Source organism: Myxocyprinus asiaticus, chromosome 6 (genome assembly GCF_019703515.2).
Source record: "Myxocyprinus asiaticus isolate MX2 ecotype Aquarium Trade chromosome 6, UBuf_Myxa_2, whole genome shotgun sequence".
Classification (NCBI taxonomy): Eukaryota; Metazoa; Chordata; class Actinopteri; order Cypriniformes; family Catostomidae; genus Myxocyprinus; species Myxocyprinus asiaticus.
This window is the reverse complement of record NC_059349.1, coordinates 35335742-35355371: the sequence shown is the minus strand read 5'-3', so window position 1 is coordinate 35355371 and position 19630 is coordinate 35335742. Positions and strand designations below refer to the sequence as shown.

Here is a 19630-nt window from a genome sequence, read left to right as displayed (position 1 = left end):
GTGTCGACTACAACACTGTTACATCACTTCTATGGCTTCTTTTTTTTTTTTTCAGTGTTTCTATGCACAGTGCTATGTTTCTTAAAGGAATAGTTCACTCAAAAATGAAAATTTGCTGATAATTTACTCACCCTCAGGCCATCCAAGATGTGTATGACCTTCTTTCTTCATCAGAAGAGGATTTAAGATTTTTAGGAATGTATCCCAGGTTTTTAGCTTCATCCAATGCAAGTGAATGGACACCAATTTTTGATGGTCCAAAAAGCACATTTAGTCAGCATCAAAGTAATCCACACGACTCCAGCCGATCAAGTAATGTCTTCTGAAGTGAATCGATATGTTTGTGTGGAAAAAGTAATTGCTGCCTAAACGCCCAATCTTGCGCATGCTGCTTAACTACTGCTGCTCTCGTGCAAGGAGCTCTAAAGCTCGCGTGCAGACTCATGAACGCCCACGGGAGAATAACGGTCAGTGAACATTTTTACTAAATAATACATTAGATTATAGTTTGTTTTGGACCAAACCTTATCGTATGCTTTCATAACAATCATGAGTCTCATGGAATAATTTATTAGACATCTGAATTATACTGTTGTGTCTTTTTGAAGCTTGAAGAGGTGGTCACCATAAACTGCCATTATATGACATCACTGAGAACAGCATTTTTTGACAATTTCTCCCTTTGTGTTAAGAAAAAGAAAGACATATGGAGTTATAACAACACAGGAGTGAGTAAGCAATGGCTGAATTTTCATTTTTGGGTGAACTAATCATTTAAGATTTTAATCTAATCATTCAACAATATACATATTCCCACAGCCATCTTTGTTTTCTCTGTCTTTAAATGAAAAACTGCTTGAGGCAAATAAACGTGAATGGGCAATATATTTAATGATTGATTGATCTTCACAATATGCTATTTATTTTCCACATGTATCATAAATTGACAATAAAAGTTTTGGTCTTATTCAAATCTTTGAGGGACCATATGAAACATTTTTGTATCATGAGTTTTGCTCCCTGAAGTCATTTTAATCTGACTGTCATTTTATATTATATTACATATTTATAACAGTTAGCTCTTGTCCTTTAATCTAACTGACCAAGAGTACGGATAGTATAACAGTACTGGGACGCTTCACTCTTTGGCCATGTCCATACAATGCCTTTTTCAATTTAAACACATTAATTTCGCTAAGTTTACGCCTCTTATACACATTAGAACAGCGTTTTCCTCCACAAAAAACGAAGAATTTCGAAAACGCACTCCATTGCAACATATTTTGGAAACGATGGTGATAAAAAACTAAAAACTTTTTTTAATGAAAGTTTTTAATGAAAACATTAGTGTTGACGAGGCCTTTTTATCATTCTTCTTGTTTGTGTACCATCTAGTGCATTGCTCGATTATATGCAACAGCTGCTTTTGCTTCTTTTGAAACTATTTTAGTTGGAGGAGCAAATATAGACAAAATAACTGGCCATATTGTGTCTAAAATGTAAGTTACAAAATATTACGTTCTTGTTAAAGAAAATCCTGTTTTTCAGTGTATGAAGAGAATACTTTTTTATTTTTTTATTTTATTTTGCGCCACTGGCCAAGATTAAGTATTTTAGCCCAACTGCTGATTTTAAAACCTCAAAGTAATCGTTTTAATTATGTGTACGGAACACACTGCTCTTCCATTTGGCATTATAATCAAATTGTGTGTGGAATAGCTGATTTGTACAACCTTTTGCATTTATTTTCCTGCAGACAAACATTTTGGTGGTGAGCTGTGATTTGATAACTGACGTAGCCCTGCATGAGGTTGTGGACCTCTTCCGTGCCCACAACGCCACACTGTCGATGCTCATGAGCAAAGTGCATGAATTCACAGAGACAGTCCCTGGCCAGAAGGGCAAGAAGAAAGCAGGTACATAAATGCTGTTTAATAAGTTGATAAACTACAATAAATATAAAACTACAATAGTGATTATCTTGAAATGTATTGTTTAAGGCAGGGAATTTGTGAACAAGTGCTTCTTTGATGACTGTATCAGCAGTGCTTTTAAGAGGATGAACAGACTCGTCAACTTGTCAACCATCCTAGCCTAGTCTCGCGTAGCCAGACCTTCAGACTGCCAACGTACCGTGTGCATGACGTCTGAGGCTGAGACTAATCCTAGCCCATCTCCATCAACACCAGCAGTCAGCCTTTCAATGATAAGCTAATTACTTGGTTGAAAAGGATGATTTTGAATCGAGTGTTTTAAACAAAAATGTTCTTGCGCTGTTTCCAAACACTATTTATTTCCTCTTTTCCTAATTGAACTCAAAATATATTAAAATGGACTTTATTTTTGTACACCTGCAAATGTCTCAGTTTGTTGACTAGCAGTCTATGTTCAGACAGAATATAGTTCAACTTTGTGTGTGTCCTGTTGTGATGTTTTACGAGTTTGCTGTGACAGATTGGAATTGTGCCCTGTGGCAGGAGAGCAGCGGGACTTTGTTGGCGTGGATGGCACAGGGAAGCGGCTTCTCTTCATGGCCAACGAGGCAGATCTGGAGGAAGGCCTTGTTCTCCGAAAGTCCATCACGCGCAAGTAAGTGTCAACATAACTTCAGGTACACTCTGTTCTAGCACTACACTTCTCTTCTAATTACTGGTAGTTTTATAATGCCAGCAGGCACACCAAATCCAACATGGGGGAAGATGTGTCTGTGTGGGTAAGCTGTGTCACCCCCTTTATCTAGGACACTGTGCACAATATTTGTCTTGTGACCATATTTTTAGAAAGGGCCCATAATATACAGTTGCCCATGAGCGAGAGAAACAAATGATGCATTTTCGTTTTTTTGTACATCAAAGTAAAATTTCTACATGGAAGGTAAACTTTATTTTACGTCACAGCAAATGTATCCAAATCTTAAAATGTATATCATACATGTTGATGAATTGCTAATTTATTAAACCATGTACATAATTTGGCACTTTTCCTAAAATGGTAGCTAGGGTTGCAACAGTATGAGATTTTTACGGTACGATAACAGTCTCAGAAAATATCACGGCATACGGTATTACACAATTATTATTATCAGTTACAATGACCTTTAAAGGAGTGAAAACAGAAGTTTTCTTTATTTATTTTTTTAGTTGAACAAATGCTTTATTATAATTGAAACTTAAAACCATTTTTTTTTTATGGAAGTATATGTAAAAAAGTCTCCTTTTTGAAAATAAATAAAATAAATAATAAAACTAACAGAATGATAATAATAAACCAAATTATAAACATGATAAAAAAATAGCATGTAAATATAACATGTTATATAACTAAAGCATGTAGTTTACATGTTGGCATAGCATGTTAAATTAAATACTAAATGAAAAATAACATCAGCTGTGTGAGCCTTTAAAGTAATGTCCTATGATTATTAGCAATTAACATATACTGTAGGTTATAATGACATTCTAATAATCGTTAGATAGTCGATTATCAAAATAATCGCAGCCCTAAATGAAAGTGAATAGTGATTTAGGCTCATTTTGTATAAACTATCCCTTAAAATAAAGTGGCACAGCCTAACCCTTTGTGAAGAAGTTCATAGAGAGATGCATTGTTTCCATTTAAAAGTTTGCCATGCATGTCGATTCGCTTATGTTTTCCTCTCTTGTAAGTCGCTTTAGATAAAAGCGTCTGCCAAATGAATAAATGTAAATGTAAATGTCATGCCAAAGATTTGCACTTGTGAAAAGGCCTTAAGGCTACTGCCCTCATAGCAGTGGGCTGAAGGAGGTGCCGTTCCCTCAGAACAGTGCGATGACCCAGTGTTTATGTGGGCTGGCTAAATAAAACCAGGGCCTCCTCTGTGCTGGCCTGTTAGCCCTGCTTCACCAGGCGGCTGCCTTTCTTAACTGTTGATTGTACCTTTTTTCCAACCTCCTTCCCTCCTGACCCATGCTGAGGTCTCCTTGGCCTTTCTGCTCTCCCTTTCTCTCACTGTTTTCTCTTTTCTTTGGTTTTTCTCTGTGTCTGAGGTTTTATAATTAATAATAGACAAGTTTTGGAGCTATGTCTATTATTTCTTACCTCAAGGACTATGGGAACATAAATTGTTTAAACTATCTGATCCTGTGCAATGTACTTGATTTCAATAGCCTATTTCCCTCATCTGTCAAAGTTTAATAAGTTCATGTTTAAGTGCCAGTTTATTCCTATTTTTTACTACTAATTTACTAATTTTTTCACAATCAAATGACTCTTTTACTTACTCTTTCTAGATGAAATGACACTGCTGACCATATCATATGACAAGATCACTTCACATAAGTATATGTGGTCTGACCATACGGCTTATTTGTGTAACTTGTCTTCTTTTGAAAGGATACCTGTTTAAAGGTGTTTCAGTTGCTTTTATTTGTCTAAACAACAATGCAACAGTGGTCTTAACCTTTCTACTGACACTTATCAGCAAAGATGCAGCATCAGTACAAAGCAAAATTTTCAGTTGCAGATGACATTGTAGAAATGTATTGGTCAACCATGAGTAATGTATTCCTGCAACTGATAATGTGTATGATAATGGGGAGGACCATGATTTAAGACCACCCCAATGTAGAATAAAAGAGCTTTTTTTGTCATCTCGACATAATTTTAAACATATCTCTAAACAAATTTCTAAAAGTACTATTTCTTTAGGGGTTAAACTTCTTTAAATAGAAAAAACAATTAGTGTACCTTAAACTATATGTGGATAGTTCAAAGGTATGTAATGTATCACATACACGTACTGAGCACTTTTTTAGAAACACCTGTACACCTACTTATTCATGCGATTTATCTAATCAGCCAATAATGGGGCAGCAGTGCAGTGCATAAAATCATGCAGATATGGGTCAGGAGCTTCAGTTAATGTTCACTTCTACCATCAGAATGGGGAAAAATGTGATCTCATTGATTTAGACCGTGACATGATTGATGGTGCCAGACGGGCTGGTTTGAATATTTCTGTAACTGCTGATGTCCTAGGATTTTCATGCACAACATACTCAGAATGGTGCAAAAAACAATAAACATCCAGTGAGCGGCAGTTCTGTAGACAGAAACGCTTTGTTGATGAGAGAGGTCAACGGAGAATGGCCAGATTGGTTCGAGCTGACAGAAAGGATATGGTAACTCAGATAACCACTCTGTACAATTGAAGTGAGCAGAATAGCATCTTAGAATGTACAACTCGCCGAACCTGGAGGCGGATGGGCTACAACAGCAGAAGACCATGTCTGGCACTTTATTAGGACCATAGTTTTCATAATAAAGTGCTCAGTGAGTGTGTATTGTATCACATAACTGCCCGAGTATCTCTTCTGTCTTTCCTCCCTGTATTTTTAATGTTTTTATGTCATCCGATGCCATCGTTGCTTTGATTTTGGAAAGGCTCATCAGATTGTCAGCTCCTCACATGGAGCCTGTGGTTTAGGTTCTGGAGGCCGAGGGTCCGGCCATTCCTTGTTCTGAGGGTTTTGGCTCAGAATTGTGCAGGGGGACAGTCAGGGCTCTGGGAGTAGTAGAGCTGTGATAGGGCTCTGTGTGCGGTTGTCTGTGTTAGGAGCTCATAAATATTTTGGGGTGTCTAAGCCACTGTAAATCCTGTCCAATAATAGAAGAGTTGCAGCAGCTGTTAGCGTGCTGTCCCGTGCACTGGGAGAATGAAAACAAACAAACACAGTGTACTGTGATGTTTGGAAATGTATTCCACCAGACTAATGCACTTATACTCACAATAGTATGAACAAGTATTAAAAAGTATTAACATTAATAAAAGCAACCAATAGGTGAATCTCAAGAAACATATCAAGAACATGTCGGGGGCATATTTCACCCAAAAATCGAAGAAAGGAATTAAATTTTGCATAAAGAAAATGTAGCCTACTTTTTGGACCATTAAGTTAATGTAATGCTGAATTCTCATTAGTGTAATGTGAAAATAAAAATATATTAAATTGTAAATATTTTTTCGTATTTTGGCCATTTCACCATCTACAGTGCACAATATAGTTCAAAGATTCAAGGAATCTGGTCAAATTTCGGTGTGTAAAGGGCAAGATGAAAACCACTTCTGAATGCACGTGATCTCTGATCCCTCAGACATCACTGTCTTAAAAAAACATCATTCATCTGTAATGGATCATGAACATGGGCTGGGGATTACTTAATAAACCTTTGTAGTCAACGCCATTTGCCGCTGCATCCACAGATGCAAGTTAAGACTTTACTATGCAAAGCAGAAGCCCTACATCAACACTGTCCAGAAGCGCTGCCGACTTCTGGGCTTGGACTCATCTTAGATGAAAAGTAGAACAGTGAAACTGTGTTTTTTGGTCCGATGAGTCCATATTTCAAATAGTTTTTGAAAAACACAGCCATCTCGTGTTCTCCGGGCCAAAGAGGAAAAGGACCATCCAAGCTGTTATCAGCGTCAGGTCCAAAAGCCAGTGCCTGTATGGGCCAGGGTTGTGTCAGTGCCCATGGCATGGGTAACTTGCACATCTGTGAGGGCACCATTAATGCAGACAGATATGTACAAATTTTAGAGCAACATTTACTGCCATCCAGCACCGTCTTTTCCAGGGATGTCCTGGCATTTTCAGCAGGACAACTTCAAACCACATACTGTCCAAATAAGCGGAGAGTGTGGGTGCTAGATTGGCCTGCCTGCAGTCCTGACCATCTCCAATTGAGTATGTGTGGTGCATTATGAAGCACACAATACAGCAACGAAGACCCCGTACAATTGTGCAGCTGAAGACTTGCATAATGGATGAATGGTGGAAAATTCCACTTTTTAAACTTAAACTTGTGTCTTTAGTGCCTAAACGCTTAAGTGTTATTAGAAGAAATGGTGATGTTTTACAGTGGTAAACACTTGACTGCCCCAACTATTTTGGAATGTTGCAATCATCTGATTTGAAATTACTGTACATTAAATAGTACTGTCACAGATACAGGTGAGTTATCTCAAGACACATATTACACTGATATGGAACGATCCATAACACTTTAAACAGCAGTACAACCCATTAAAGGAGACTGTAATTCTATCCCTTACATCCTTATTGTCATTCCTCTCAAAAATGTAAGATGTCGTTACTGTGAATAAGGTCCATTCTATGTCGTAAAATAGCTTTATGGGAGGAGCAAACCAAAATCTGTCTTTTCACTTATTCAAATCTAGTTTGTTCTTGATATTACACAATAACTTGTTTGTTTGCACACAGCTGTAAGCACCTCACACTCAATGGCATAAAAGGAAGAGGTGAAGAAACTTTATGCAAACTGTATTGGTTCTTGTCTATATTGTGAACGCCCTGGGTGACCAATCCATTTAATCTGTAATCTTTTTTTTGTTTTGTTTTTTTGTCAAACTCTTGTCACATATTTGCTATATGTTTCAAGACCAAGGCTTCTTTTTGAGTTTCTGCTGTTTTCAAGGACACAGGAATTCTCCATGCGGTAAGAGACGTCTGCTAATGTTTAACAGTACTTTGGATTCTGGTCTGTTTGTCTGAGTCGTCTCCGATGTGTTTATACAGAGCAAAGCCTATATGTGCAATCCACATGCGTTATGTCATTCCTTGTTATTTGTAAGACCTGTAAAAACACTGTTCTCTCACAATGGCTCAAGGCTGCTCTTTTTTATCCTATACATTTCTGTCCTAACGGAATCCTCAACTTGCTTTTTTTTTTGACAATTCAAATCAAGTCGTGCAGATGACTGACACATTTTTATCATAACATCATCATAAGATGCAGGAACCCTCCTTTTTCCTAAAAAACAGTACTCACCTGTAATCCTTGGGTTAAATTCGGCAGTCACAAAAAATGATACATGAACTGGTGTCCCATTTCCAGATACATGAATATTTCATGATATTTCACACATTTACACAACTTCCATCACAACAGCAGTATGTGTGAAGTGCTAAATTTTGAAATTTGATTCAGAATTAGATTCATATATTTACAAAACCACTATTTAAAGCTGCATAGCATGTTTAAAAGGCCTAAGGTGAAAGACCATAACTGGTTTGTAAAATATGTAAGACTGCAGATAGAATACTTACAACAAAAAAAAAGTTATTTAAACTAAATTTGATAAAAAACTGAAAATGTACTTTTTATTTTTTGTTTAGATGTTCTTGACAATGTCACAAAGCCTGCTATCAATACCAAAAACTTTTTAGAAGTGATTATTTATCTTTACGGGTCAAAATGACCCTAAGACAGTAGAAGGGTTAAAGACATCTAACAGGTGGCCCTGTTGAATATCTAGGGTTGAAGACTCTTGGTAGTGGCAGAACATGGCGAAAGAGTGTTACACATGTGATGTTAGTTGACACTTGAATTGATTTTACAGTTTCCTACAGAATCTAATCTCATTCATCTTGCTTCTTTTTCCACCTTAAATTGTTGACAGGTGAGGTCTCTCTGTCTCCCACACACAGTTGTAATTGTTTACAATTGTGCATGTTTCTCACACCGACAGCTTAAGAAGCAGTAAAATTTCACAGACGCCTCAGAGAAAAGGCATGTCAACATTGCTTCTCATTCGTTTTGTGTGTGTTTAACAGTGTTTAACATGGTATGTAATCCAGCTCACTCTTTTAAACATGCTGCTCAAACATGATTCTCTCTGAACTGGCTGCAAATGTTTGAGGGGTAGGTGTGAGCCATATGTCCTGTGCTAAGATTTACCAACCCATCAAACCCAGGTAGTGCCAGTCAGTTCCTGTCTCTCTCATCCTCTCTCAGTCTGTTAGTTATTTACCCTGTCAATTCAGACAAGCGAGCAGAGAACAAAGGCCCTGCGTCTTGTGGGGCGTCCGGACCCAAAGAAGCCTAGATAAATTTGCTCGGGCTCCATGTCGACGTTGACAGCGCGCTGTGCAACGTATGACCTCACTGCGCTGCTACGCTGCTCATTGTGCTGGGCTGTTTAGTAAGCCATTAAAACTAATAGTGTGAGTCACTCAGCGAGCCTGGAAGCCTTTCCCAGATTTTTGTCATCCTTGTCAGCTTGGACAACATGAAGGAACGCCAAGAGGAAACAGACTCTGAGAGGAAATTACTGCATTTATTTGACAAAAAATATTGCAGACATTTGGTTTCACATCATGGTCCTTACTTTTGTGAAGTGTTGCGCTAAATGACATTCCATGACAGTTGCTTCAAGATAAAAAAGTTTTGTTAGACACAGTAGAGAACAGACTTAAAATGCAAGGGGAAGTGAGATCGGGGAATGTTGCGAGCCGGTTTCAAATTTCACCCTCATGAGCAGTATGTGTCAACATGGAAGTAATGCACTAACTAGAGGTCGACCGATACAGTTGAAGTCAGAAGTTTACATACTCTAACTAATTTCTTAACCACTCCACAGATTTCATATTAGCAAACTATAGTTTTGATAAGTCATTTAGGACATCTCCTTTGTGAATGACATAAATAATTCTTCCAATAATTGTTTACAGACAGATTGTTCAACTTTTAATTGACTATATCACAATTCCAGTGGGTCAGAAGATTTCATACACTAAGTTAACTGTGCTTTTAAGCAGCTTGGAAAATTCCAGAAAATGATGTCAAACCTTTAGACAGTTAGCTTCTGATAGGAGGTGTACGGAACTGGAGGTGTACCTGTGGATGTATTTTAAGGCCTACCTTCAAACTCAGTGCCTCTTTGCTTGACATCATGGGAAAATAACAAGAATTCAGCTAAGACCTCAGAAAAAAAACAATTGTGGACCTCCACAAGTCTGGTTCATCCTTGGGAGCAATTTCCAAATGCCTGAAAGTACCATGTTCATCTGTACAAACAATAGTACACAAGTATAAACACCATGGGACCACACAGCCGTCATACCGCTCCAGAAGGAGACACATTCTGTCTCCTAGAGATGAACGTAGTTTGGTGCGAAAAGTGCAAATCTCAGAGCAACAGCAAAGGACCTTGTGAAAATGCTGGAGGAAACAGGTAGACAGGTATCTATATCCAAAGTAAAACGAGTCCTATATCAACATAACCTGAAAGGCTGCTCAGCAAGGAAGAAGCCACTGCTCCAAAACTGCCATAAAAAAGCCAGACTACAGTTTGCAAGTGCACATGGGGACAAAGATCTACTTTTTGGAGAAATGTCCTCTGTTGTGATGAAAGAAAAAATTAACTTTTTGGCCAGAATGACCATCGCTATGTTTGGAGGAAAAAGGGTGAAGCTTGCAAGCCAAAGAACACCATCCCAACCGTGAAGCATGGGGGTAGCAGCATCATGTTGTGGGGTTGCTTTGCTGCAAGAGGGACTGGTGCACTTCACAAAATAGATGGCATCATGATGAAGGAAAATTATGTGGATATATTGAAGCAACATTTCAAGACTTCAGCCAAGAAGTTAAAGCTCGGCCACAAATGGGTCTTCCAAATGGACAATGACCCCAAGCATACCTCCAAAGTTGTGGCAAAATGGCTTAAGGACAACAAAGTCAAGGTAGTGGAGTGGCCATCACAAAGCTCTGTAAACTTCTGACTTCAACTGTATATCGGTTTTGCTGATTAATCGGCACTGATAACAGATTTCTGGAACTATCGATTATGGGCAAAAATCCACACCGATAGTTTTTCCCCGTTGCGTCCGGTGCTGGAGCAGCTGGGTAGGGTCCGCTGTAGTTATACAGTATGAGAGCGGCACTTCACTGATGGCTTATGGTGTTTGTTTTGACAAGTGAGACTACACTCTGCATGGAGCGGAACACTTCAGATGCAGATTTAAAACATCAACAATGAAAAGGTACATTGTTACATGTTGTCATACACTACAGTACACATTGTTATATCATTATAAAGTAATTAATTTGTTGACTAGATGCTGCATTAGTAGAGAACAGCAGTATGTTTGCCGACAAGGCTGAAAGGATGCTAACATTAAAGCTAACCTCAAGCAGTTAGAACATGTGACAAAAATACACGCAAGTCCTATCCACGTTTAAATGTCACGATTGCTACCATCTATTACCATCTATTTGCATTAGTTTATATCCAGCTGGTCACGTTTATGAATTCGTTAGCCAACTAAGTTGCATATTTAAAGCTAGTGATGTGAGAAAGCAAATTAATATCTTCATGTAGCCGAGAGAAACGTATAAACAAATCAGAAACACATCTGATTTCAATAATTTTTTTTATCTTCACTGTAATACGATGACTTCTGATCGATCACATTCTTGCACCAAAAAAGGCTAGACACAGCGCAACAAATACAGTTTAACAGAAAGCAGTTGTTTCTATATGCTTTTAAAGTCCTTTTTAATTAGACACATCATCTAAAAAACGGCGCTCATGCACGAGACGCTGAATAAACAGCACGCGTTTGCATAGAAAAACAAAATGCCCATTGCGTCTTGCTCTCTTTATAAGCGTTTCTATGAGTTGTTTAAATGCTTTGTCAGGAAAGATGTTCAACTTGGAAATGTGTGCCTCGAGATCCTCGCGTTCTGTTCCATTCTGTTGTGTTCCGTCTGTTTGAACAGCCCTTGGCCTGGGCTCGTAGTCTGAGCCACTTCACCTCCGAGTTCAGCCAAATACCAACAGCTATCTGTGAATATTGCTACTCTACATACAATTGTACTGAATAAGAATCAGTGTGGTATTTCACTGTTATTATGAAGCTTGAGTCTGGAGTAGTAGGAATCAGTGCAAGTGTAACACCATGTGAACTGTCTATTGAAGCGTTTTCCCCCTCATTTTACTTTTGACTTAACATTTGAGAACATGGACCGACTAAAACTTTTAATTTATTTATTTTATGCGCATTAGTTGAAAATGAAATGCTCTTTTTTTAACAGCCAGGATAGGAATGTTCTATGTAATAATATAACGGTTTAATTATTAATTGCACCCTCTTGTCGTCTAAGGAACAACGTTGATTTAGAAATTAGAATATTAGTTCATATATTTATATATTTATTTCATTAAAAAAAAGTACATTTTCATGGTTCAGTCAGTACTGTTTATTTTTGTAATAAAGTTCAGCACTATTTTACTTTGAGTGTTATTTTTATTTTTTTATTAAATTAGATTAATCTGTTATCGACAGGTACTGCCCAACTTAGTTATCGGTATCTGTAAAATCCACTATCGGTCGACCTCTAGCACTAACTACTAGGGATGTGCCAGGGTGGTTGACTAATCGACTTATCAGAAGTATAAGTCGTGTAACTTATCTGTGTAACAACTGACTAGTCGATTAGTGGGGTCAACTACTAACATTAGTATTTTAGGTGGGGGATAGTTTTAAAGGGAGATGCAATTATCAAATTAATTGAGGGACGCAACTTATAAGAGAGCGTTTTTGCATGACGATATCTTGCTGTGCTTAACATTGAACAGTCTCTTTAATGCTTTAGGTTTAGTCATGCGTTGTTGTTACAGAAAAGTACTGCATCAACAATATTCCTGTATTTATGAGGTGCTGTGGAGAGATTAAAGTATTTAGCTGATTCTGTCTTACACTGCTTAAATACAGTTGTGCTCAAAAGTTTGCATACCCTGGCAGAAATTGTGAAAGTTTGGCATTGATTTTGAAAATATGACTGATCATGCAAAAAAACTGTCTTTTATTTAAGGATAGTGATCATATGAAGCCATTTATTATCACAGAGTTGTTTGGCTCCTTTTTAAATCATAATGGTAAAAGAAATCACCCAAATGGCCCTGATCAAAAGTTTATAAACCCTTGAATGTTTGGCCTTGTTACAGACACACAAGGTGACACACACAGGTTTAAATGGCAATTAATGGTTAATTTCCAACACTTGTGGCTTTTTAAATTGTAATTAGTGTCTGTGTATAAATAGTCAATGAGTTTGTTAGCTCTCACGTGGATGCACTGAGCAGGCTAGATACTGAGCCATGGGGAGCAGAAAAGAACTGTCAAAAGACCCATTTAACAAGGTAATGGGTAGAAAAGGATATAAAAATATATCCAAAGCCTTGAAAATGCCAGTCAGTACTGTTCAATCACTTATTAAGAAGTGGAAAATTCGGGGATGAAACAACCACACCGTCACGTGCATCCACGTGAGCGCTAACAAACTCATTGACTATTTATACACAGACACTAATTGCAATTTAAAAAGCCACAGGTGTGGGAAATTAACCTTAAATTGCCATTTAAACCTGTGTGTGTGACCTTGTGTGTCTGTAACAAGGCCAAACATTCAATGGTATGTAAACTTTTGATCAGGGCCATTTGGGTGATTTCTGTTATCATTATGATTTAAAAAGGAGCCAATAAAACACCCTAAAACACTCCTGTTACATTGAAGTGCATCATAATGCATTCAGGGTGTGCAAAAGCGGTTTTGTGCTGCTCTGTATTGGAGTCTTATTTCTTGCTTTGATAGTTTTGTGCAATAAAATTTTATATTTATTTAGTCTATTTATTTGTTGAATATCCATTAGTCACTAAGTTGAGTGCTGAACATTGCCTTCGTATATCACTCTAAAAGGCAACTGATCAGAGTCACATGAACATAACAGAGCCTATTTATACTTTATTTTCCTCAACACCGACTAGTCGTTCAAACAACCAATTGACTAGTTGATTATGATAATTGGTAGTTTTGCACATCCCTACTAACTACCAGACCCTTTCTCTGACAATTAAAGATAGCTGCAAGCAGCGGTGATCGGGGCCAATCCCTAAAGCCATTCTCTAGGCACATTGCAAAGAGCTCTGGCACAACAGAGTCACAACATTTGTACCAGCTGAAGCGGGTATCCAATTGGGGTTCACCCAGTCCTTTGAACTGAAACCCAGAGCTCTATACACTGTGCCACACAATCGGACAACATTTTTAAAATTTTATAAAAATGGTTTCCTTTTTTCTGAGCAGTACAAGACTTGGTGACTTTTCCTCCATTTGTCATCTGAACATACAAAAAAAGAAAAAGAAAAAAGATTGGGCTTAATTCAATAAGTCTAAGTGGTCGTTAAAAAAAACGAGAAAAAAAAAACGTTTTTTTGGTTTGTTCTTTTATCTGTCAAATACAATAAATATATCAGCCACAATGCAGAAAGAAAACAGACAGAAATTACAGGGTGAGACTCTAAAACATCCTCAATGCAAAACATAAACACCCACTCACACACACACACGCACACACACACACACTTACACAAACTTAAGAATGAACTGGTGAGACTTTAACACAATGCTTTTTTTTTTTTTTTTTTTTAGCATTGGTCAAATAAAACCAATAAATCAGCCACAATGCTAAACATACACACTCAGAAATGAAGGGTTGAGACAATAACACACTCATAATGTAGAACATGCACACACAGAACCAGGGCATCAATAATTGGAGATGTTTTGATCATTGTTGCCAGTTCAAGTCATCTGTTGTTTTCCAACTGATGACAGCAATCTGACACACACACACACACACACGCACACACTCACTTGCTAAATAAATTTTTACTATACAAAGTTTGAAATTGCAGAATGTTTACTCTGATTCTTCTGTTTTATACTCTAATTGAATTTTCAGAATTGTGCAGTTCATTTCTGTTTCTTTGTTAATTTTCTTGAAATTATTATGCATTTACTTTGAGTTATTGCACTTTTATGTTTCAAAAATTATTGGTAGAAAATGCTTATTCTGTGTCTTCTCTTTGTAACACCATTGTCAGATGACTACAGCCATCTACTGGCTGTTACTGGCATGACATGGTTTTCAAGTCATGTTATTTATATTTTGTTCTCCACATGGCAGCAATCTGCCTCCAATTTATGTCACATTCTCCAATTGTCTTTGTTTCAACTTATAGAAGTGTGCGTTCTAATTTATTATTATTATTATTATTTTTTTCCAAAAAAGTTGTTTATTTGTATATGTAAATTAATGGTAAAATTTAGAAATGTACATGTAAATAAGATGAAAATAGCATAAAATCCCAAAAGAAATGCATAATTTTTTGTTCTTCAGGGAAGAACAAATTGTATCATAATAATTATAAAAAAAGGGTTACACATTTAAACCTGGTCAAAAATGACCTTGAATACCAAAGGAAAGTGTCATTTTTTTTTTTTTTAATACCATAGGAGGTTACTTTTTCATAAAATTCGAAATGGCGGAGAGGTAATATGGCTGATGTTGGAAATATTTACAGAATAATGTTTTTCAAATTGAAGCAGGAATTACGCAATAAAGTACAGTCTGCATTGCAGTAAGCACAATATGAAAACTCAGAGATCAACAAATGTACACATTTTAAAACGGCTCTTTCCTGGACTCGAGCTCACAGCATTTTGACTTGTGTTCCAATGCGTTAACCACTGGGCCATTCAGTTGACACAGCTCAAAAGTGCCAAAGATACATTCCAAGTTGAAAGCAGCAGGTTTTAAATTATAAAAATTATATAATATATACATTTAGAAATGTATCTCTGCCAATTTCTGAAGACTTAGAATAAGGAATCAATGATACATTAAAAGTTTTGTTTAAATTAACTAAGCATTATGACTACTATGTGGCGCTGACTCCAAACTGCTTAGGTACCCTCAGGAATGATGTCGAAGACCCCTTCCAATTTTCATTCAAATTGGACAAAGCGTTTAAAATATACATTACTTTTTCATCAAATTCATAATGGTGGAGAGGTTATATGGCTGATGTTGGAAAATTGACAATATTTTTTTTAATTTTTTTAATTGAAGCAGTATTTACGCAATAAAGTACAGTCTGCATTTTAGTAAGCACAATATGAAGACTCTGAGATCAACACAAGTAAAAATTTTAAAACCACTTTTTCCTGGACTCAAACTCCCAACCTTTTGACTTGTGTTCCAAGCGTTAACCACTGGGCCATTCAGTTGACACAGCTTAAAAGTGCCAAAGATACATTCCAAACTGAGAGCAGCAGGTTTTAAATAATAAAAAAAATAAAAAATACATTTATATGTGTATATCTGCCAATATCAGAAGACTTAGAATAATGAAGCAATGATACGTTAAAAGTTTCATTTAAATTGGCTAAGCATTTTGACCACTATGTGGCGCTGTCTCCAAACTGCTTAGGTACCCTCAGGACATGATGTCGAAGACCCCTTCCTATTTTCTTTGAAATCGGACAAAGTGTTTAAAATATACATTACTTTTTCATCAAATTCAAAATGGTGGAGAGGTTATATGGCTGATGTTGGAAAAATGGACTATTCATACCCACCCCTATCAGTGTGCCAAATGTAATAATTTTCTTATGTATGGTTCATAGGGCTGCTATAGACTCCCAGCCTGAATAATAAAAATAATAATACTAATGGATACAATAGTGAAAAGCTATTTTATTTACTAACTTAAGCGTGTAAACCCAAGTGCATGCTACAAGACTTGCAGTGAGCACCTTGCACACACTTAACGACTCAGTCTTTTTTTGTGTTGGTGCGCAAACTACACTGGTTGTATCAACTACTCAGCCATTCGTCCCCGACTGATGCTACAATCCCATGATTCATTCACAAACTCACACACATAGCAACGGGAGAGTTTATTCGTGAAAACATGTCAACAACCAACATGGAATGGCTAGTGTCTGTTTTTTACTTATTTGCACAGAACGGGAAGAAATAAGAAAAATAACTGACCGTATTGACGAGACAATGGTTGGGAGACATATGTTTTGTAATTATGTTTTGGGATTTCAAACTATCCCTTTAAAAGCTGGGGTATCCCAAATACTAAGAAATTTTGAAATTCATGTTAATTTGTCAATTCTTTCACTAAAACTTTTCACTCAAATTGTTATGCTGATACTATAATGTAAAAGCATCTTTTGCAAAAGCAAGGTTTGAAATCCATCATAGCGTCTGCAACTAGTCTGATTGAGTTGCAGGAGTGTGAACACTACACGACCGTTTGTCATGCAATCTGAGACTTCTGGTCGCATGATCTTAAACTTATAGTCTCAGACCTGTCGCCAACTCAAAACATAGAAGGAGACGAGTTTCAGTCGTGTGGGCTTCACTTTTCTAAGCAATCAGACTTAGAAAGGAGCTAGTATTAACTAGCCTTGAAGGATGCACATTGAATTACATTAAAGGAGGAACCTAAACCATATCTAGGGACAATATCATAGAGACATGGTGATATGGTCTCTTTTGACTTGCTCCAACAAGTAACTACCTAGCAACCTGCCAGAACACCTTAGCAACCACATGGCAGTGCCCTGGCCACCATTTGGTACAGCCGGTTACCAACCACATAGTAACACCATAGAAGACCTTAGCAACCACATAGCAATTTCTTTGCAAGTTTTGCACAGGCAAGCACCACTCGCATTTTCTCTAGAAATCTAGTTGCACAACATAGTAGTGAATAGTTTGAATGAATAGGAATAATTTGTGGTTAGGGTTTGCTCTGTGAGCCTTGTAGTGTTCTCACTTTATAAACAACACCTGTTGCTCTATGTTTGACTGCGCCGTTTTCCTCCTGCCCCTCTGCCACTCTCTCTTTACCACTCATTCCTCCTCCGAAACCACAAGTATCCATATTTATTACTCATCATTCCTTCATTCAGCCCATCTCTCTCTCTCTCTCTCTCTCTCTCTCTTTCTCTCTCTGATTCACTCGCTCTCCTGCCCGCAGGTGCCAAACCATGATGTCACGTGTTGGGTGTTCCCATAAATCATGCCTTTGTTCATTCTTCACCTCCTCTGGATCTCTCCCTGCAGTCTGCTAGCACTAGCTGCGTGTGTGAGCCAAGCACATTGGTGCCATATGTAGCCGAGAACATCTGAGTGTTCTTCTGTCTCTGCATGCACTTTTCCTGCTTTTCAGGAATCCAGCAACTGCTGCCTAATGGAACGTCTCAGTGTCATCATAACTCATATGTAATGTATCCACACATACACCCGTCCCCACGCACGCCCTGATTTACACACTGTGAGTCTGTTTTTGAGATTTGGGTGAGTAAATACTGTAGTGTTTCAGGCTGTCTGTGTGTCATCTGGTGGAGGGAAGCAGTACAGCTCTATAGATGAGATGGTTCTCTTACCTTCTCGTTTCGTAAATGTCGGAGTGGGGGGCTGTTTTGTGTTTAAAGCAGGCTGCATGGTATAGAGCAGCCAAGCACTGCATTACTACAGGTGGTAGTATTTTCTGTATACTGTAGTGTTCAAAAGAGTCCATTTTTCTAATTAAATTTTTTTTTTTTACATTGCTTTTACATTATAGTATCAGCATAACAATTTGAGTGAAAAGTTTTGAGTGAAAGAATTGACAAATTGACACGAATTTCAAAATTTCTTAGTATTTGGAATACCCCAGCTTTTAAAGGGATAGTTGACCCAAAAACTGTAATTATTTACTCACATTTCTTTCCAAATCCATTTAACTTTTTTTCTTCCATTGAGCACAAAACGAGATGTTAGGTTAAATTTTAGAATGTCAGCATCAACATTCTCCAACATTTCTCCAGTCATGGGCAGACATTAAGGGGAACTCTGGGCTAAAGTGCCATAGAAAATGAGTAAAAAAATGCCCCTAAGGGGGCAACAAATGCACCTGTAATAATTACTCTGTATTTTTATTTATAACGTCTGAAAACTGATAAATTAGTTCTTAATATGCCATTTTAGGCCTGGTTATACATATTATTGCATAAAATATGAGATGATGTTGAGTTAATTGTATGGGGAAGAGGTAATGAATTCAATACATTTAAATACATTGTATGAAAAAGTGACTTACTAAATTGAAGTTCATTTATGGTACCAATACAAAGAGCCACAAAAATAATTTTCCCGGACTTTCGGCTTCACTGTACCTCGATGTTGGAAATACCTTCCCAATTCCATCCATGAAACAGACTCCCTCTCTGTCTTCAAACATGGCTGAAGGCACAACTTTTTCATGAGCACTTGACTATACACACCAATTAAAAATGTATTTCAAAAAAAAGAAATTCTTGTTGCACACTAATCTTTGTTTTGCCTAGTACTTTTCTGATGCAGTTGAAACTTTGTAATGCAGCACTTTTCGTGTTACTGTCTCCTTAAGATAAACTGCTTATGTTGTATCCTTCCTCATTTTGTAAGTCGCTTTGGGTAAACACATCTTCTAAATGAATAAATGTAAATGTAAGTATTTGACAACTTGTACATGGTTAGGAAAAAAATATGCCCATGTGAAGTAAAAAAAAAAAATGCCTCTGGAAAACAATTTCTAACTCTGTTTCTTGTTGTGTTTCAAAGAAGGATGTTAGTCATAATAGCTTGGAAATTACATTAATATGAGTAAATTATGAAAGAATTTTAAGGTAAGTAATATTCTTACATTTTTTATTTTGAGTGATTAAAAAATTAAATTTTGGGGCAATTTAATCCTTAATTGACAGCATGCACTCAAGCTGGCATTGACTCAGTGACCAAAGAGCATCTTGTGTGCTGCAATGGAAGCAAGAAATTCTAAACCTTGCACAAAGGCATTAACATGGTCAGTGTCACAAATTTGTTGACATGATTGGTGATCTAGAAATAGTGTAGAAATGTTTTCAAAATCCTAAATTATTTTTATTTCCAGGTTTAAATTTA

General features: G+C 37.1%; 1 protein-coding gene across 3 annotated transcripts in view; it reads left to right on the top strand.

Moving 5' to 3' along the window:
* The window catches only part of LOC127442276 (translation initiation factor eIF-2B subunit gamma-like), a 65815-nt gene that overhangs the window by 24706 nt on the left and 21479 nt on the right, over window positions 1–19630 (top strand). For all 3 annotated transcript variants that reach the window (XM_051700162.1, XM_051700161.1, XM_051700163.1), the window contains exons 4-5: window positions 1757–1916; window positions 2478–2589. In XM_051700162.1, the coding sequence (XP_051556122.1) occupies window positions 1757–1916; window positions 2478–2589 (272 nt within the window). The remainder of the gene's footprint in view (window positions 1–1756; window positions 1917–2477; window positions 2590–19630) is intronic.